Raw genomic sequence first — 18,971 nt, 5'->3', positions numbered from 1 at the left:
AAGTACACGGCTGCCTGCAATGATATTCTCAAGCCTTAAAAAAATGTGGTAGTTTCCAGCTGGTTCCAACCACTTGGAGATTTTCCTGCTTGTAGGATGATGATTGAAGCAGGGAGGCATTCCTCATGAATTCATTATGAAATGCATTGCTTTGGTTGTTTAGAATATGTGTGTGAGGGGAGATAGGCTTTCTCTTGAGAAATCTAAACCAGAAGGAACAAAAGTTCAAGCAAGTACTTAGTTGTAGGATCTAAGCAGCAAATTCTGTTTCACTAGTTGTTCATTTCCTTGCTTGCCTTTTTTTTTTTTTTTTTTGGCAGGAATAAACAACTCTGCCCTAAAATATTGTTATGCTAAGCATCGCCAATGTTATGCCATCAGCACATACTTGGATTCAACCAAAACAATCAGCTTGCATGTGAGGTATTGCAAAGCTATAGGGGTCAAAGATGCTAATACCAAGGCAACGACAAGATGGGGTGATCTTCTGGAGTGTGGTGAAAGACTCACATGGAACTCCTGCCTTTTTTGATATATCACCAAACAAAACTTGCATTTATATATTGATTAATATGTTCTAAGCCTTGTCTAAATACCTGCAGTGTTGTGAAGAGGAAGGTTGGGAGGCATCACTCATTTTTGCTACCAAAAAGTGAGTGATGGTTTTTCAAGGAGCACCTCATGGGCCTTTGGTTCAACCAGAATTGCTCTGACTCCAGGCTCATGATTGTTTTTGTTATATGCCCATCACCTTGATCTAGGCAGTGGTGTTCTGGAATCCAGGCATCTGAACTGAATGAACTCCACAGCTAAATATAATGAGCCACAGAGAACCATAAAAGGAAAAGAAAAATCTAAATCCAGGAAATATCAAGAATATTCCAAGCAGGAGCATGTGAATAACCTCTCAGAAGATATACAAAGAGGGACAGAAGGAGGCAAAAAAATAAAAGGTTTGAGTCTTAAAGGAACTGGAGGTTATGGAATCTTGTGGGCAATCTCCATTCCCCACAATATTATGGTTATCAAAAGAGTAGACAGCAATTCTTTCTAAATGTAAGCTCTTGCTTAGCTATCAGGCAGAAAGTTGCAAAGTTGCACCCATACTCTTTGTTAGTTTGAAATGCATATAACAAAGATGTTATTGAATAGATATTGGGGAAAGAGGGCACTGTCCAACCCCCTTCCCAGGACCATATCCAGATGGCTTTTGAGTATTTCCAAGAATGGAGGCACCACAGCATCTGTAGGCAACCTGTTGCCAGTGCACAGTAAAAAAGTGTTTCCTTAGACTTGAGAAGGAGCTTCATGTGTTTCAGTTTGTACCCATAACCTCTGGTCATGCTACTGGGCACTGCTGGAAAGGGCCTGGCTCCATCTTCTCTGCTCCCTCCTTTCAGATATTTGTGTACATAGATAAGATACACCTGGAGCCTTTTCTTCTCTAAGCTGAAAAGTCACAGCCCTCTCAGTCTTTCTTCGTAGGAGTGATGCTCTAGCCCCTATTCATCCTCATGGCCTAAAGTTTCTTTTTTTCCCTATTTTTTGGGACTAGTCAAGACAAATTCGGCCAGACTATTCAATACAGCATTCTTACCCCTGCAGAACACTTAATATTTTTCTAGAGGCTCTGGAAATTCTAGTACGATGCAGAGACAGAGTCCTTTAACATGAGCTGTATGGTTGAGTATTTACATAGAACTGTAAGTTTTATTTGTGGAAGTATTTCCACTGGTCTGGGTCTCTGCCAGACTTTGCCAGAGATTTCTATTAGTGATTGAAGAAAATTTCCCTGAGCAACTAATGAATAAGGTCCACATTCTGAAGTCAGTTATAAATGTGTTACAGGGAATGATCAAGAGTTTCTTTCCAGGCCAGGGGTTTGTCAGAGCTGTTATACCACTAACCCACTCACCACACAGACAGTAAAAGTAGTGAATAAACAATGTAGTTTCTGCATTTGGAGCTGGGTAGTGTCTTATCTCTGTTCCAAGAATATTTCAGTGGCTGAAGGACAGTGCTGTACGCAGACCCCACATCTGCTGCTTACTGGTAGATTCCCATCTGCCTGGGGTCTGTCAATGGCCCTGGCCTGGTGCTCCCAGCAGCTCTTTTACACCTCCCACTTCTGCTGCTCTCAAGCTACATTGATTTTCCCATCTGTAAATGTGGCAGTAAAGGAAATTATTTAGAATATTTAAACTGAACTTGAATTACAAATGAGAGGAATTCAGCACACATTTTTGAATACATTTTGCCTGAATTCAGCACGCATTTTTGAATATATTTTGCCTTTTTACTTTTGTCTTTTTACTTCTTGGACTCTGAGTTTGAATCAAAGTGACAAGGCAGAACTTCTGTCTTTGGGCTGCTGTCTTCATTCTTGAGCTGCCTCTCACTGGGAGGAGTACCCTTTTAAAATTATCTTTGTCACCTTATATGTGAGTGAGGAAATTCCAGATTGTCACCTCTTTGCTGACATGCAGTATCATATGTTGGTAAATCTAGTTTTCTAGTGTTGTAGACTATTATAATAAGATTGTTCGGTTTCACATCTATTTTGTAGTTAGAACACAGAAAAAAGAAAACAATAGGCAGATACAAAATAGAACAGTGGAGGTGCTGTAATTAATTTTGAACTAGCTAGGTGCAGCAACACTGATTCCAGTGAAACCCAATTTATTCTCTTCTGTGACCCACTTTGAGGTCAATTCTGCTACTTCTAGTCATGTATCTGATTATTTACTGTAGTGCAGGCTGCAACTTAGACATCCCACAGACTTGTCTGAAATATTAAGCCCCTGCTACAGTTTTTGAAATCCTCAGTAAAGATTGCAATCATTAATGTGTCTAAGAATGTGCCAGTGTCACATGTAAATTGTTTACTGGGAGGTTGTCACAATAATTTACAAAAAAATAGGTTGGCCACTTTCTAGTGTATGTCAGTGGGAAATAATAAATTTTGCAATAAAAAAATAAATTTTGCAAGTTGGTGTTTTGACTTTTTCCTTCGGGCATGTTCAAAGTGATAAAAAAGATAATTTCTTGGTCAGAAGATGCTTCCTTCAATTTAAGACCTTTTCCAAACTAGCATACCATTTCCAAGAAATTGATTTGTTTGTGAGCTTCAGTGTACTCTGAAGAAGCTGGTTTTTTGGTTGTTAAGGATTAGTTATCTCAGTTTAAAACCCTGAGTATTAAGCGAATCATGACCATTAAACTTCTGCTTTATCTATCATAATTCTTTTTTTCATTCTGTAGATGTTACTTATAGACTAGGTTAGACTCTCTGGACTGTGTGTTCTTATGTGCTTTTTCTTGGAAGTATTTTTCTTACTAGACATATGCCATTACTATATACCCATACACATCAGTGTATTCTGTTAGGAAGAAAAAACACCACTGATAAGGACCTGGTGGCACTGAAGGCAAGAGGAAGGAAAGACATCAGAAGACTTCATATATTGCTTTGCTTTGTTTCTGGCTACCTGTTTATCAAGTTGTCACTGAAAATTCAGTATTAGCTGCAATAGGTAGGTCTGTAATTAAACCACACCATTAGCCATGATTGTTTGACCTAAATGAAGAAATAATTTGGTCATATGAATACTAATTCTAGAACTAGCTTATTTATCCTGACTTTAGTTAAAGCCTTCAATCCCTTTCAAAATTACGTCAGTACTTGAACTACTAAGTTCTGTGATCTCTGTAAGTTAGAATCATAAATGTATTCTTTTTGAAAATATAAATCTCTTGAATTACTCAGACACTTTAAATCATTTCACTTATGTCTTTGGTGGAAGTGTATTAAAAAACAGAAGTCAAAATATTTTGAAATTATGAAATATCACAGTTTTACTCAATGCAGATAGGAATTATGTTTGCAGATAAGATCTAAAACAGGAATGGGAATACATGAATAATAACGATATGCAGCTGCACTACTGAAGATATTTATGAAATTGTTTTTATCTGTGGCTTATTAGACTAATTTACTAAGCCTTCAGGTTCATAGAACATAATTGTACTGTAGCTTATGCTATGTACTGTCATTCAGTTAATCTGTTGCTAAGCTTTCTTCTATCTTAGAAATCAGTAATCTTTCTGGAACTCTGATTATCTTAATAATATTCTTGTTTAATCTTTAATGATAATATACATGAGTTTTCTGTGTTCTTAATAAGACTTTGGTGTCAGCATATTTTTTTAAGATCAGTCTTTCTTCCTAAACTAACAAAGATCTGAATGATTACATTCCCTTGGTGTATTTAATAAACTTTAAGTTAGTGCATTCTCTGTTCTTTAGAGGAGAAAAAAATACAGCCATATGAGAAAGTTCTACCTGTTCCATAGCCAGATGATCCATACAGTGGAGCATAAGTAGCATAAAATGAAAAGATCTTTTCATCATGTCAGAAAAAAACACCAAACCCTAGGTATCTAGTCAATGATATCCAAAACCTGGAAGGGGATACAGCACATATGTTGAGCACTTATAGGTTCCATGGATGCCTGCAGAAGTGCCAGGTCCTCAACAAACTCCTGTTGTGTCTATAGACTTCATCACCAATGGATTCCGTTTATAGTTTTCTTTACAATTATAAAAACAGAAGGTGGGATTAAGGTGAAGAAACTTTTCTGGTGAGCAAAATGTGCAAAACTTGGTTTTAAAATTTTAAAAGGTATAGATGAATGGAACATAAACTTTGAAGTTCTGTGATTGAATAAAAATACTTTCAAGCTAATTTTTTTTGTTTGGTTGGTTTTTTTGTGGGGTTTTTTTGTTTGTTTTTGTTGTTGTTTGGTTGGTTTTGTTGCTGTTGTGCTTTTGGTTTTTTTCTTTTTCTTTTCAAAATGAAATATTTGGGTGTCCATGTTCTTCTGAATTACTCCTAACACTTCAGCTAAACTCCAGTGTTTGTTGATAGGCCAACAATGGGAACTAACACAGAAATCTAGTGCAAGCAAAAGCTTAGTAATGATAAATTTTAGCTGCAAGTTTTCTGGAAGTTAATGCAGATAATTAAATATGATTAAGCAAAAGAGGTTTCTTTAGTTAATTTCTAAAATAATGGAAGGAGTTACATCAGAAAGTTCAAGTACATGAAAGGCTGCTTCAGAGAGGAAATTAATTACTGGTTGCCTTTACCTGTAGCACGTAAAATAAAAAGTTACAGGCTTAAATTCTAGTAAGAAGGATTCAGCTCTAAAGGAAACTTCACAGCAGTTGGATACTAAAGCACTGCACTAGAGAGGGAAATGGTGGAACCTGTTGCCTTCCAGCTGTGTTTTTCTGTGGTTACCCGAGAGATACCATGGATCTCATTTTGCAGCAGGACAAGAAAATTCTTCCCAAAAACTTGACTTGAAGTAGCAGTATTTTAATTTGTTTAAAATAATGAAACATATCAGTTATTTGGAGTCTGTGCAAAGGGTCCCTGTTGGCATCCAAGACATAACATGTTGGATGGATCTACTTCACTATTTCTTCGTTCCAAGACCAAAAATGTCCTCAGGATGAGGCTTGCCAAGACACTGTCATTGCTGAAGTACCTTAAAGGCTGACTGAGTCTAATTTCAGTAGGAGGGGCATGAATTCTTCTGTATATAATTTCTTTTATAGCTTGCCTCAAAAATACAAGACTGACAGAAAATTGTTTTCTTTCATTCTCCTCGTACTGTGGTGCTTTCTGCTGTTTTGTCCACCTGTATATTCTGGGCTTTAAGTTAAGCTTCTCCTCTATAGTTCACAGCATTTGGGCTATGCACAATAAAATCTGAGATGCATATTTCACATATCTGGTAGTCTGAGCCAAGGTCCTTCAAAATTTTCTGTCCTTCCTGCAGAAAACTGCAGAACCAGATTTGCTGTCTTTTTTCTTGTTTCATAATCCTTTCTCATAAGGACAGACTAAAGAATTTTGTAATACTAAATGCTACTAGCTCTCAAACATTCACCAGCCTAGAGGTCAATTTGTCTGAATTTTCAAAAAGAAACTTACTTTCTGAGTGTCATCTGACTTTCCAGTATGTTGGCTCTGTGTTCTAGGCTGTTTTGAAGGCTGAGGGAGGACCCAGGTGGTCTACTTCCTTTGTTCTACGACTGGGGGTGGCTTTCAGGCATCCTGTACTTACCTTGTGTGTACGATTTTTAGATAAGGAAAGGCTATACTGTCCTCTCCTGCTGTTTCTGAGTCAACTCTCTTTTCCTTTTCTGCCAAGTTTCACTGCAGTGCACTCTGTTAGATTCCAGTTTGTTCTCCCTGCTCTACTTCTCCCATGAGCAGTAGTCCCCAAGATATTTTTTTCCTGTCTCTGTATTAATAGCTTTTCTGATTCAGGGTATCTGAATGTTAACTTCTGGCAAATTTTCTTACTTGCAACCCCATAACTCTGAATTCTTCAGTTATGCTGCAGTGAGGATGGTTTTGCATGTTGATAGGTGACCTCCCAAGCCTACTGAGCAATTTTGTCTGCTCTTAGCAGAGCCGCGGCAGTGGCAGCCTGGGTCCCCCCCCTCCTCCCCGGGCCGCGGTAGGGGCGGCCCGGGTCCCCCGCCGCCTCCCCGAGCCGCGGTAGTGGCGGCACGGGGCCCCCCCGTCTCTTCCCCGGGCTGCGACAGAGGAGGGAAGGAAAGAACTCTCCCTCCTCTCTCCCCACCCCCCGTGCTGCCTGCAGGCAGCCAGGCTCCACCCGTGGTGCAACAGAGTAGCGATTTGTAACAATCGCAAAATGCCGACTTTGCAGCTGCTCTGCTCGGCACTCTGGCTGGCACTTCTGAGGTTGTAAATGTCAGAAAATTATTCACATATTAGCCGCTCCTGATTATTAGCCGCATTTCCGGTTTAGGAGCAAAATCTTAGTCAAATTGGTGCGGCTTGTATTCGTGAAATTACTGTAGTCTAGGTCTTAATCTTGTCTATACTTCCCTGTCCTCTTGTATCTCCCTGTTGTGTGGAGCTTACAGACAGGTTGTTGGTTTGATTCCTGTGGGCCATTCATTTAAGAGTTGGATTTGATGATCCTCGTGGGTCCTTTCCAACTCAGAATATTCTGTGATTCTGTGGTTGTTGAGTTTGTGTGTGAACTACACAGGTAAATGTGTTTAAATTAGAAATATCTGAATTCATAACCTGAAGATTTCCACAATCTTTAATGCCAGTTTGATCTTTTACATATACTGAGCCAATGTTCACCTCTAATACACATTCAGCGTTAGTAAAGTGAACCTCAATAATAAGTTAATTTGACGTGATCATCTTCACTGTGTTCAGGAAAGGGGAGTGCACCATAGTTAACTGCTGCAAAACTGAAATGGTGGACTTGACAAGATAAATTTAGACTAAAAATAGATGCATAGTTTCGTGTCAGGCTGGGTATAAACAGTGCATATACAAACAGGTAAAAACCCAGAATTGTTGTATGAGGCAGAGAGAGCTCACAAAATACTGTAAGGTGTGGTGGGTGGATACTGTTCACTAATGTAATGATTCAGAACCTGTGAATTGTGATGTGATATGTTTGAAAGAGGTGGCTGAATCAATTTTATTTTTTTTCTTTTAAAGAACAGATCAGATTTATGGGGTCACAAATCTTTTGTTACTGGGGGGAGTGAAACTGCAGCAATACATTTTAACTGAGTCTTGTAGATTGCCAATATATGTACTTTTCATTCTAGTGAGTACTTCCAGCTCTTGAATGAAAAGCCATTTTTGAAGTTGTATTAGTGCCCTCACTTCCTCAAAAGTCTTTCACTGTTTTCTGTAGAGTCTTGATTTTGAGAATACATAGAAATATTATGAAACTGCAGCTACTTGTTTATGAAACGTTGCCTCAAGAGGACAGCATGTTTCAGAGGGCTTGTCCAAGTGTTATTAAGATAGTGGATTTAATCCATGGAGCTTTCAGTAATTTGGACCTCACACATCTACACAATTAATAGCATAAGCAGTCAGCATTAAATCCATCTTGATTTAAAAAGGCAGTTTCTCTTACACAGAGTTCTCTCTCAATGAAGGCAGACTGTTACTTCACTATTTCCTGGACATATGCTTTGCCTATAAATATGTGACTTTGGTATTCTTCTCAGAAAGCAATGTATCCCTACCCTCTCTTTCATATTCTTCTAGAGACAATAATAATTTAATGTAAATGTGTGAGCTATTGTGGATTTATTATTGTAGATGGTGAATATTATTATGTGCCCTGTGGGTAGTCAATTGTATGAGGCATATATCGTAGATTTATATTTTGTCTGCTTAAAACACTGCTTGAAGTGCCTAGAGCCAGGGTTAGGTGCTTAAGTTGTAGCTTCAAATAAATAAATAAATACATTAAATAAATAATTGAAGAAAGCAGTTTCAGATAATAAAGAGAGATGGCTTCTGGGTGGAAAACTCAGTCTTACAGCAACAGAATCTTTAATAAAGATGAAATAAAATCCCCAAAGAATTTCTTATCTGAAGATAAAATAAATTTTAAAAAAAACAAGCACCCAAACTAACAGTTCTTATACTGGTGAATTAGAAGCTTCTTTATGTATGGTATAAAACTAATTACTAGGGAGCATTTTATTTACCTCTAATTTCTATTTAATAGCCACTGCACTTGTCATTGCAGGTATGGTTACAAAAGTATGGCTACCTTCCACCAACTGACCCCCGAATGTCGGTGTTGCGCTCTGCAGAAACCATGCAATCAGCTATAGCTGCCATGCAGCAGTTCTATGGCATTAATATGACAGGAAAAGTGGACAGGAACACAATTGAGTAAGTAACCAGTACTGAACTGCTCTTGACTTTTCTGTTTCTAGCAGGGTAAAATAGAACTGGGAAGCAGCAGTGCAACCGGAGTATCCAAATAGTGTTGCAGCTTCAGATGGGGAGGTAAATTGTTTCTTTCTTTCCTTGCCTTTTCATTTTCTTCATAGTCTGTCTTTCCTGGTAGCAGATCATCACCTGCCTAACTGCCTTCTGCCTTTGGGCAAGTGATTGTAAACAAGATGTTACAGGGTTACCTAAAGGAAGGGCCAAAAGGTTATCATTGTGGAAGGGAAGAAACATATTGAAAACTGGCAAGAATCCATTAAATGTTTTACAGTTGAAGGAGTCTTTTATTACTGTAAAATCTTTAGTGTAAATGTCTTTATTCTTATTTATTAAATTTGGCAGACTCCACTGGCCTATTTGTTTAGTGGTTTCCAGTAACAAAAGACCAGGTGTGGTCATTTTAACATGCAGTAAAATAGAATCAGTTTTGCATGCCCTTTGTGATTGTGAAGTTGTTTCAAGCTCTCAGTGTCTGATTTTGGTGACAGAATGGACACAGAGAAACTTTATAAAACAGGGCTATTAAAGGACACTTTCAAAGAACTCTATACTATGCCAAATTTTAAAAATATGCCCAAAATATAAAATAACAGGGACTATTAATACACAATTAAGAGAATGTGTCTGGGATTAACACAGCAGGATCATGCCCCTGTACTGCACATTGGTGGGGTCACTCCTCGAACCCCATGTCCCATTTTGGGCCCTTCACTGCAAGAAGGACATTGAGGAGCTGGAGTGTGTCCAGGAAAGGGCAGCAGAGCTGGGGAAGGGTCTGGAGCATGAGTACCATGAGGAGCAGCTGTGGGAATTGTGGGTGTTTAACCTCAATAAAGGAGGCTCAGGGGGACCTTGTCACTCTCTACGACTGAAAGGATGTTGTAGCCAGGCATGGGTCAGCCCCTTCTCCCAAGTAATTAGACAGGCCAAGGCTCAAGTTTGTACAGGGGAGGTTTAGATGGATATTAGGAAACAGTTCTTCATCTAAAGTATTGTCAAGGATTGGAACAGACTACCCAGGGAAGTGTAGATATGACACTTAGGGATGTGGTTTTATGGTGGAGTTGGCAGTGCCATGATAATGGTTGGAATCAATGATTGTAGAGGTCTTCTTAAACTGTCTCAAACTGTTCTCTGATTTGAAGTGCTTCTTGGACTAATTTAAATCAAATTGTGATAAAGGTTATCTTGTGATTGCAGAAAAAGTTACTTTACTTGAAAAGCAAGCAATAACTCAATAGTACTGTCACTGCACATCAGCATTTGCTTCAGTGAAATATGCTTCTACTGCTCTAAAATGCTTATTTGGGGAGGGGAGGCGGGAACGTCATCCTTCATTTCCCATTTACCACCCCCAAACTGATGTGTCATCTTTTGTTGTTCTTTTATGGTAAAGTAGCTGACATTAATGATTTTTCTATCATTTAGAGTTTAGGGAAGAGGCTACACAAAATGCTGGCAGGATTGGAAAAATCATTTTATTCCACTGACACATACTCTATTGCATTGAAAAGCAATAAAACAAAGCAGATATTGTGGCTGCCCTCAGGGGAGGTGAGTTGATCACACAGTTTAGGAATTTAAAGGATCTTAGGCCATGCAGTGCAATAGCAGTAAATGCCTTGTGAGAGAGCCGTGTTCAAAAGTATGTTTATGGTCCATTCTGCAGGGTGGAGAGCCTATGCTCTTCATACAGCTTCAATGATTGATCTTTGAGGAGAAAGTACTGCCAGTAACTAGTACCCTTTTCAAGACACGTTAGTAGCAGCTTTGTGAGAGACAATATATTTCACTAAGAGTATAACAGTCTGTTCACAGCAGCACGGAAGAGACAGAAAGAGGTAATCTAAGGGAAAGCAGAGGCCATCTCTTAGTTTAGAGTATCAGCTGGAGAACTGAAATAAAACAAACCGACCCAAAATTCCAAACTCAAATGGAAGTGGTTAATGTTGCTAATTTGGCATTTTGGCCAGCAAGATTTTCTTCACTTCTGCAGTTTAAGAGATGAAGAAATCAATCTATGCAGCAATCCAAAATTTTAATCTCATAAAGTGGTGAATATTGAGTCTTCAAGATCTCTTGATGCATGATTTTCTTCTGCACAGAAAGCTACATTACTATATTGCGGTTCTTAGGTACATGTAACTCATGCTGGATGAATGGTGCATTTGCTTAGATATTTGGAGTCACATTACCTTGAGTCAAGTTAGGAACAGAACTGGTTCTTAAAGGCTTGTCACACTTACATTGGTGTTGAAAAAACAAAACGACAGAAACCTGATTTTTATTAAATTCTGGCCTCAAGATACCATCAGTTCACATCACTGAATATTCATGGGAGATATGACTATAAAGGGTAGATTGTTTTTCAGTTTTTCATTTCTGGCATTATTTTGGAAATTTTGGAAATTATTTTTCCTTTAATCTCACAGAAAGTATATATGCTCTTTAAGTCAGAAATATGTGACAGTTTATAATTTGTTTCTCTGGGATTAATATGCTGTCATAATTTACAATGCTGGTGTTGCAAGTAATAAATAATGCAGGAACCTTATAAAAATATGTTCTCATCTTGTGCATGAGGATTTACCTGCTTCTTTGACACATCTTTAGAAGAGATTATGACGTACCTCTTTGTCTTCTGAAGGACAAACAATTTTAAAAGTTATAATGGCAATTTGATAGGAACAAAACTTTGGGGATATTAACAAAGAAATAATGTCCTATGGCAGCAGCACCATCAAATGTCTCCTGGGGGAATTTTGCTGGTCTGAAAAAAGATAATCCCTCAATGAGTATTTTGGTATGCATAAATATGAACATTATTCATCTTCTCCCTACTGCTCAGCATTCACTCGTTTATGTTTTTTGGTTTGTTGTTTTTTTTTTTTTTTCCCTTAAGTGTCTTGAAAAGAATGATGCATACTTATTGCTGGGGATAAAGAAGAGTGAGTGCTAGGAAGAGACATCCTTTTAATGGTGTAAAAATGTGAGGGAGGTTCTGAATGCAAGTACCCTGACAATGCTACCCCAATGAAAATTTGCATGGACTGCCACAGTATTTTCTGTATTTCATTTATATATTACCAAACACAGTCAATGATTCATGAAAAAAGACATTTCTGAAACTGGAAACACTATTGGCATTCCTGGTCTTCTGCATGTAGAAAAAGACTAACAGTTGCCTTTTCTTAAAACTGCTGTACATGTTTATTCCCAAAACTTATTCATCACTTCTGGGGGGTACATACAAACTTCTTGATACACAGATGGAATAGTCATGTATCGGATGCTGACTAAATCTGTGCAATAATAACAAAACTTTCATTTTATTCTAATGTCATCCTTTAGAAATAAATGGCAAATATGCTTATTTCAATGCTTAGATGAGCTTCCAAACAAGTCTCTGCTATTTATACATAAACTTTCAGTCACAAAGTAAATTCTGAGCTGTTAAAATTGAATCAATGGTTTATTTTTTTAGTAAATTAGTAATTTTTTTTGTACAAAAGTATACATAAGGTCTGTACCTCCAGCAAATATCCTGTGAGAAGTCTTGAAAAGAAATCATCAGGGTATTTCATTCCTATTACTTAGCAAAGGTCAATAAAATCCTGCAATAAGAGGCTACAGTAAGCAAAGATGCTTAGAAAGACATACCTGTTTCTCCTCACTAGAAGTTTAAGAGTATAATTCAGTAGTTTTCTTAAATAGACATCTGTAGTTTGTCCAGCCACTAAGTTAAGTTGCAGTAAGTAAAGTTGAACACTCTCTTTTAGTTTCCTTTTTTTGCTATAGCTCTGTCCCAAATAACCCCCAAAGCCAACAACAGCAAAACAATTGTGCAACCTTAAAGGATAAAGCAGTAAAGGATAAAGCAGTTGGAGCCTTCAACCAAAGATATGTTCTTAATGTTTTGATTCTGTGAGGGTAAATTTTTTTTCCTGAAGGATCAAGAAAAATAATAGACAGAAAGACATTTTTCAAAGAGCAAAATAAGGTTACGCAACTGGCTTGAGGTAGAAGTTCAGTTTCATCTCTCTACTGGAAGAGAATCACAGTTTTGCTGCATATTTTTCTTTTAATCTTTCTAAATTTGCTGTGAGTCTAAAATATTTAAATTTTCCTGACATATATAGTTCTTCAAGATTCAAACTAATGGAGTTAGAAGAGGAATGTGATGTGACATAGTGTACAGATAGAGAACATTAGTCACAATTAAGCCTCTTTATTGAGTACCTATAAAATATTAATTTTGAAGGGCTGCTGCAGAAAAGATTTCTACAAGTTCAAAAACAAAGTGATGAAAGAGAGGCAAAGTCGTTACATGTATGCACCTTTTAAAAATGCAGCATATTTCAAAACATTTCAAAAACATGTCAAAAAATCTGACTCTAACAAACAATCAGGAACATGGAAGACCTTGATCATATTACCTTAGAAGAATCTATATTTGGAAGAACATAGAAATCAATGTTTTATTTGTCAGTTCCCCCAAGCTAAGACCATAATATGCTAGCATATTGTGCTAAGTATCTGGAATGTCATGAGCATTAATGGTTATTACTAAGAGAAATCTTCCTCCCAGTGAGTGTGAGAACAATTACCGTTGGGAAAAAAAATATATTAAAGAAATAAAAGGAACATTTAAGCATCTGAAATTGTGAAGATTTTGCCTCATTTCTGTGCTAGAAAATACTGAGCTCCTATAATAGTCATGCACTAGTTTGTTTAAAAATTGACATCTAAATTTAGCTCAGCTAACATCTAGGTGATAGATTTGATGATGTTCCAAATCTTTGGTTGCGAATTGCATCTTTCCTTAAATTTTACATGAAGATAATTTCCAAAAAGCTGCTGAACTGCCCATGCAATGACTTCCATTTGATTTATATTTGGATTTATATTGTGTGAACTACAGTCCCAGACCTCATGTAAGAGCAGTAAGAACATTAGTGGTCCAGACAGCATGACAACTTGGAACATCCCCTCCCTGTCCAAACCAATAAGAGTACAAGCATTATGTCCTTGATAGGTACATACTACTTCAAAAACAGTCCAAGAACAAATTGTGACTGCTTGAATTTCATAACATGTTATTTTGGGCTACATTCTGTTTGGTAAAAAAAGGATTGTCAGTAGTTGTAGTAAGATAATACAATGTTGACTTTTGAATCCATGGTTTTGACTTTTGGTGTTTGTCCTAAAGTGTGAAAACTGTTTATATTAACAAGATTTTCTGTAAGATTATTGACTTGAGAAATTATTTCAATATCTTTAAAGATTAATTTTTAAATTTAGGACTTAGAATATTTACTCTTATCTGCCTCTAGCTTACCAGTGAGCAACCCTTTTTACTAAAATAGGTCTCCATCAGTTAAGCTAAATAATGTAAATTTTTTGGAGAGGGGAAAGCCCTAATTCAATGACTTTTAAGTCATTGACCTTGAAATGATACAACTATCAGTGATATATATTTTATGAAATATCTTTGGGCATGTTTCTAACAAAATATAATAGTTATTTGGTTTTGTTTTATTCCTTGCTTCTTGCTCTTGATGTAGGGATATCACCTTAAGGTGAAAACACCAATCTTTTGTTTATGTTTTTGCAATGTGTGTCTGCAGTTTCAGCAACATAATTTATATATACCCTGCTATTAAAATGCTGCATACTGATCTAACGTGGACTGTGAAAAAGCATTAATGACAATGTGTCTAAAAGTTTTCAAAGATCTGAGTGAATTTTATTCTCATGAAGTGTAAATATAGCATTTTACTAAGAAGAATATTATTGCCCTTTGGTCTGTCACAGAGGTCTACTTCTTTCCTTCATTTTCTTTCATTATTAGAGCAAATTGCACTTTTAGTAATATTTAGTCCCAAAAATTCCTAACATCTACTTTGTTGAATTGTTATTTTAATTCAAAAACCAAAGGAACCTGAAGTAAAGTTGTAGGGTGTTTCAGCAAATTCTGGTGGAGATAAGGTTTTTTTTCGATTTTTGCAATATGGTCTTTGTAGGCACTAGGGAAAGAACATTATTTTCCTTGTATATCAGCTGTTTTATGTGCCATGCCTAAGTATTCTGACTACTAGAGTAAATTCTGAAACGAGAGCAAATCATTCTGTGTTTCTTATTTGAAACAGGTGATTGTAAACTTGATGTCTTCAGTTAAGGCAGTTAGATTCTTGAGTTTTGGGTTCCTGACCAGTACTATTCAATAGATTTGTCTCGCATCAGAGTTTTTGCAGGCATTTCTGTAGCTCTTACCGGTGCAAGTGGGGTACAGTGCCATCTTAGTATTGTCAAGAAAATTTAGTACTTTCCCACAAGCTGGTGAGTTTAACACCTACTTGTGCCTTTGAAAAACAGTTTGTTATATATCTATAACTGCAGCATATATGAAGTGTTACAAGTCTAACTGTACTTTTAAACCGCTTCTTACACATTTATCAAAATAAGTGAGGCTGATGATTGACTGTTTGCTTTTTTGGAGCTTTTTATTACCTGTGCACATTTTAAAGGGAATCTATTTCCTTAGATGACATTTGAAATTACTTTTATGTCATCCAATCACACATATATACAGCTGTTATGTGTACATTTTTTTTACAAAATAATGCCAGTTTAATGGTCAGAAATTCGTGAAAGGCTGAATATAGGGTATGACTGGTAAATGCCATTGGAAAAATATAGCTTTTACATAAGTAATTGTTTGGCATAGAAATATAGTCCAATGAGATGAAAAAAGTAACAGAGGAGATTTGTCTTTTACTTATGCAGTAATAGACTTTAGTCTTACTCTCTTCCTGATGGTAAGAAGAGTCATTCAACTCATATAAAATAATATAAAATAATAACTTTAGCTGTTTTCTTTGAACTAAATAGTACCTTACAAGTGAGAAACAGTTCAAGGATATTGCTGTGGAAATTATACTTTTGAATTAGATATCATTTTAATTATAATGTATTTAGAATGCTGGCAAGTTTAAAGTTTTTGAAATACTGGAAAACAATGAAATATTGAAGAGCACTGTAGAAATACAGTCCTTCTCTGGGAAAACTGGTGCTGCTGCAATGGTCATTTTTATTGTATGTGATTTAGATTTTTCAGCTTGATTTTGTGCAGAACATTAAATATTCTTAAGCAATAATTCCTGAGTTAAATATCTCCATTAGAAGTTTACAGTTGCAATGAGATACTTTTCATTGTGTGGAAAAAGAGTAAGGTAGAAGAACTTGATAGTATTAGAAAGTTAGCAATTTCCGTATCTTGAATTAAAAGAACACCAATGGTCTGTTGTTTTTATTAGCTTGCATATTGTATAAAATTATATATCCAGATATAATTACATGTTTGTATTAGGGATGCAGTGGTTATGATTTTTCTTTCATGATGCTTTAACTGTGTGGTGCTGTTTCTTGCAGCTGGATGAAGAAACCTCGATGTGGTGTGCCTGACCAAACAAGAGGCAGCTCCAAATTTAACATTCGTCGGAAACGCTATGCGTTAACAGGACAGAAATGGCAACACAAACATATCACTTACAGGTACTAAAGATATTCAAACGTCACTAATAGTGATGACTTTTCATTTAAAGTAAATATAATTTCCTGATCTTTTATTTTGAAAAGTTTATTATTAATATATAGTATAAAAGTGCTACTATAGATACCTCCTATAAGTATGTATGTGCTGCATAAGAACCGAGTTGTTTTCTTGGATTAAAATTGAGTGTATTTAGTAGCCAGTGAATTCCCCCAAGCTTACAACATCAGTTTAACACCCAGCATGTCCTTAAGGTTACCTTTCAACTTTCTTGGCAGCTTCGCAGGGAATAATGTTCTGAATCTAGGAGTGCTTAATGAAAACCCAGATTTCTAATTTAAATATGTAAAATAGGTTATTGAAAGGAGTCAGTCTCTGCAAAATGTAGGTGTCCATGGGTCTATTCCAAATACAAATTAATTTGATTATAATTTCATGAGTCACTGACGTGACCCTTTCCTGTCTAGGTGATGATGGGCATAGTACAGATGGTACATATATATGTAGTACATATGGGAGTGTGTACTGGGCAGTACATCTGTATCACCCCTGAGTCTGGCATAGTTAGCACAGTGTGCCTGCTGTCAAAACTGAGGCCTTGCAGGGAAAGTTAGATGGAAACTTTCAAGATGTACTCATGAGAGCTCTGTCAACCAGAGAAAATGTCATGTATATAATATAAAATCCATAATCTGTCAGCAAACCAAGGATTCCAATACAGACTGTTAGAAAATTTACACAGCCTCATAATGGATTCTTGTGATATCTAAAAGGGGTAAGTTCTGAGGGATAAAATAGTTATCAAATGCATTAACTGGTGTCATTATTCATTAATTTATTCATTCATAAGTATAAATTTAAAGTTTGTAAGCCCTAATGGTCATATAGACTGTTCCTCATACCCTGGTGAATACTAGTTTCATTAGGAACCCTATATCACTACTGTAGTTTATGACTGAATTAGAGAATTCTAGTTTAAGACATTATGTTCTGATATAACATTAATCAATAGACAACTGGCTGCCTTGGGGTTGGTATGTTGTATTGGCTGAAGTCCTTTATTGTTAATGTAAATGTAACTTATAGTTGGTTAGAATAAGAATGCCCACCTACAGCACTTTACATCTAGCTGCATTTTAGAATTTAAATGCAGTGTGTGCACACTTAGGAGGCATGCATAATCATCTACTCATATGTGTGGTTTTCTACCACTCTGATTTGTACAGAGTCTGATTCCCTATTTCATTACAGATTTTTTTACAACAGTCTAAATCCTACCTCTTGTATATCTTCTCGACTGTCACCCAAAGCATTAATCCAAATAACAAATGAAGGCGTCCAGTATTAAACTAAGTGACAACTATCTAGTAATCTTTCTCACTTTGAAGAATTTATAGCAGTTTTTTTATCTCCTGCCTCCCCTCTTCGAAAATGTTCTCTCCCTAGCTTTGACAAGACCTCCAATCAAACAGAGCTTTGAAGTGAATAAGTCTGTAATATTTTTGCAGTGAATTACAGTACAAAGATATTTAAAATAGAAGCCCTAGGTTTGATTAGAATAAAAAAAGATGTTATATTATCTTTTTGAATTAGAAAATAAACCAAAGCAAATAAGGACCCAAAAAAAGAACTACAATTCTTTTCACACTTTTCACCAATTCCCAGCTTACAGACTTATGACAGGTTAAATGAATGACATTTTAACCTGCTTTGTTCCTAAAATTTTAATCATATCTCTAGTTTCATTTGTCTGCTCCATTTTTCTCTGTCACTCGTCAGTCTCTATAACTGGCAGGTTGCCAGCTGCATTGTGCTTTCCTGGCCAGTTAGACCTTGCAGTCTGAAGTGTGCCTGCTTAGCCAGTTTAATAATTCCTCCACAGAAATAGCAATTTCTCCTTAATTCCAGTGTGCGCTACATCTTACAATTTTGTGGAAACCAAAACCCCACAGCAAATACTCCTCAAAGCAAGTTCCCCACCCCTTCTTGCCCTGGAACTTTTCCATATTTTTAACATGTAATTTTTCACCTGAAGAAAGTTCTGCAAAATTTCAAGATGGAGTTTCAAAGAAGTGACTTAAAATTACAATTATAATTAGAAGTTGCATTAATATATTTTGAATATTTATTATGTCCTTTTGGCAACTGATTAAATTTTGCATTTATATTATATTTATTCCTAGGAAGCAATATGTTTACAGACAGAACCAAAATACAGATTTCCAGTACTGGGAACATGAGCATGGAATGGACAACATGTTGCATTAATTTTACTTACTCTCCCTCAGGGAATGCACTTTTCTTCTCATTTGAACTGATGTGTGATGTTTGTTAGAATTTCTGTTTGCAATGAAGTTACCCGGTTTACAGTATTTTTCTGCCTGGTATAGTTCATGCTGATAAACCTCATGAACGTTATTAATACGTGTGTTATAGACTAGCATGCCTTTTACAAAGAGAGAAACAAAAAGTAAATATTTGAAACTTTTTACTAATCGAAAGAGTATAGGGATGAAAGAAGACATCTAGAGTGCCAGAGAATTATGACTCCATTACAGAAAACACTACTGATATCTTAATGATATAGTCTT

General features: G+C 36.4%; 1 protein-coding gene across 3 annotated transcripts in view; it reads left to right on the top strand.

The window, feature by feature from the left end:
• MMP16 (matrix metallopeptidase 16) overlaps positions 1-18,971 on the top strand; it is a 181,116-nt gene that overhangs the window by 79,475 nt on the left and 82,670 nt on the right. The window contains exons 2-3 of one of the 3 annotated variants that reach the window (XM_033065315.1): positions 8,620-8,768; positions 16,260-16,382. In XM_033065315.1, coding sequence (XP_032921206.1) covers positions 8,620-8,768; positions 16,260-16,382 — 272 coding nt within the window. Of the gene's footprint in view, positions 1-8,619; positions 8,769-10,353; positions 10,383-16,259; positions 16,383-18,971 lie in introns of those variants that run through there. The other 2 variants (XM_033065329.1, XM_033065324.1) reach the window with 2 other exon arrangements.

Source organism: Catharus ustulatus, chromosome 1 (assembly GCF_009819885.2).
Source record: "Catharus ustulatus isolate bCatUst1 chromosome 1, bCatUst1.pri.v2, whole genome shotgun sequence".
NCBI classification, from domain to species: Eukaryota; Metazoa; Chordata; class Aves; order Passeriformes; family Turdidae; genus Catharus; species Catharus ustulatus.
This window is presented reverse-complemented; position numbering and strand designations above follow the sequence as displayed.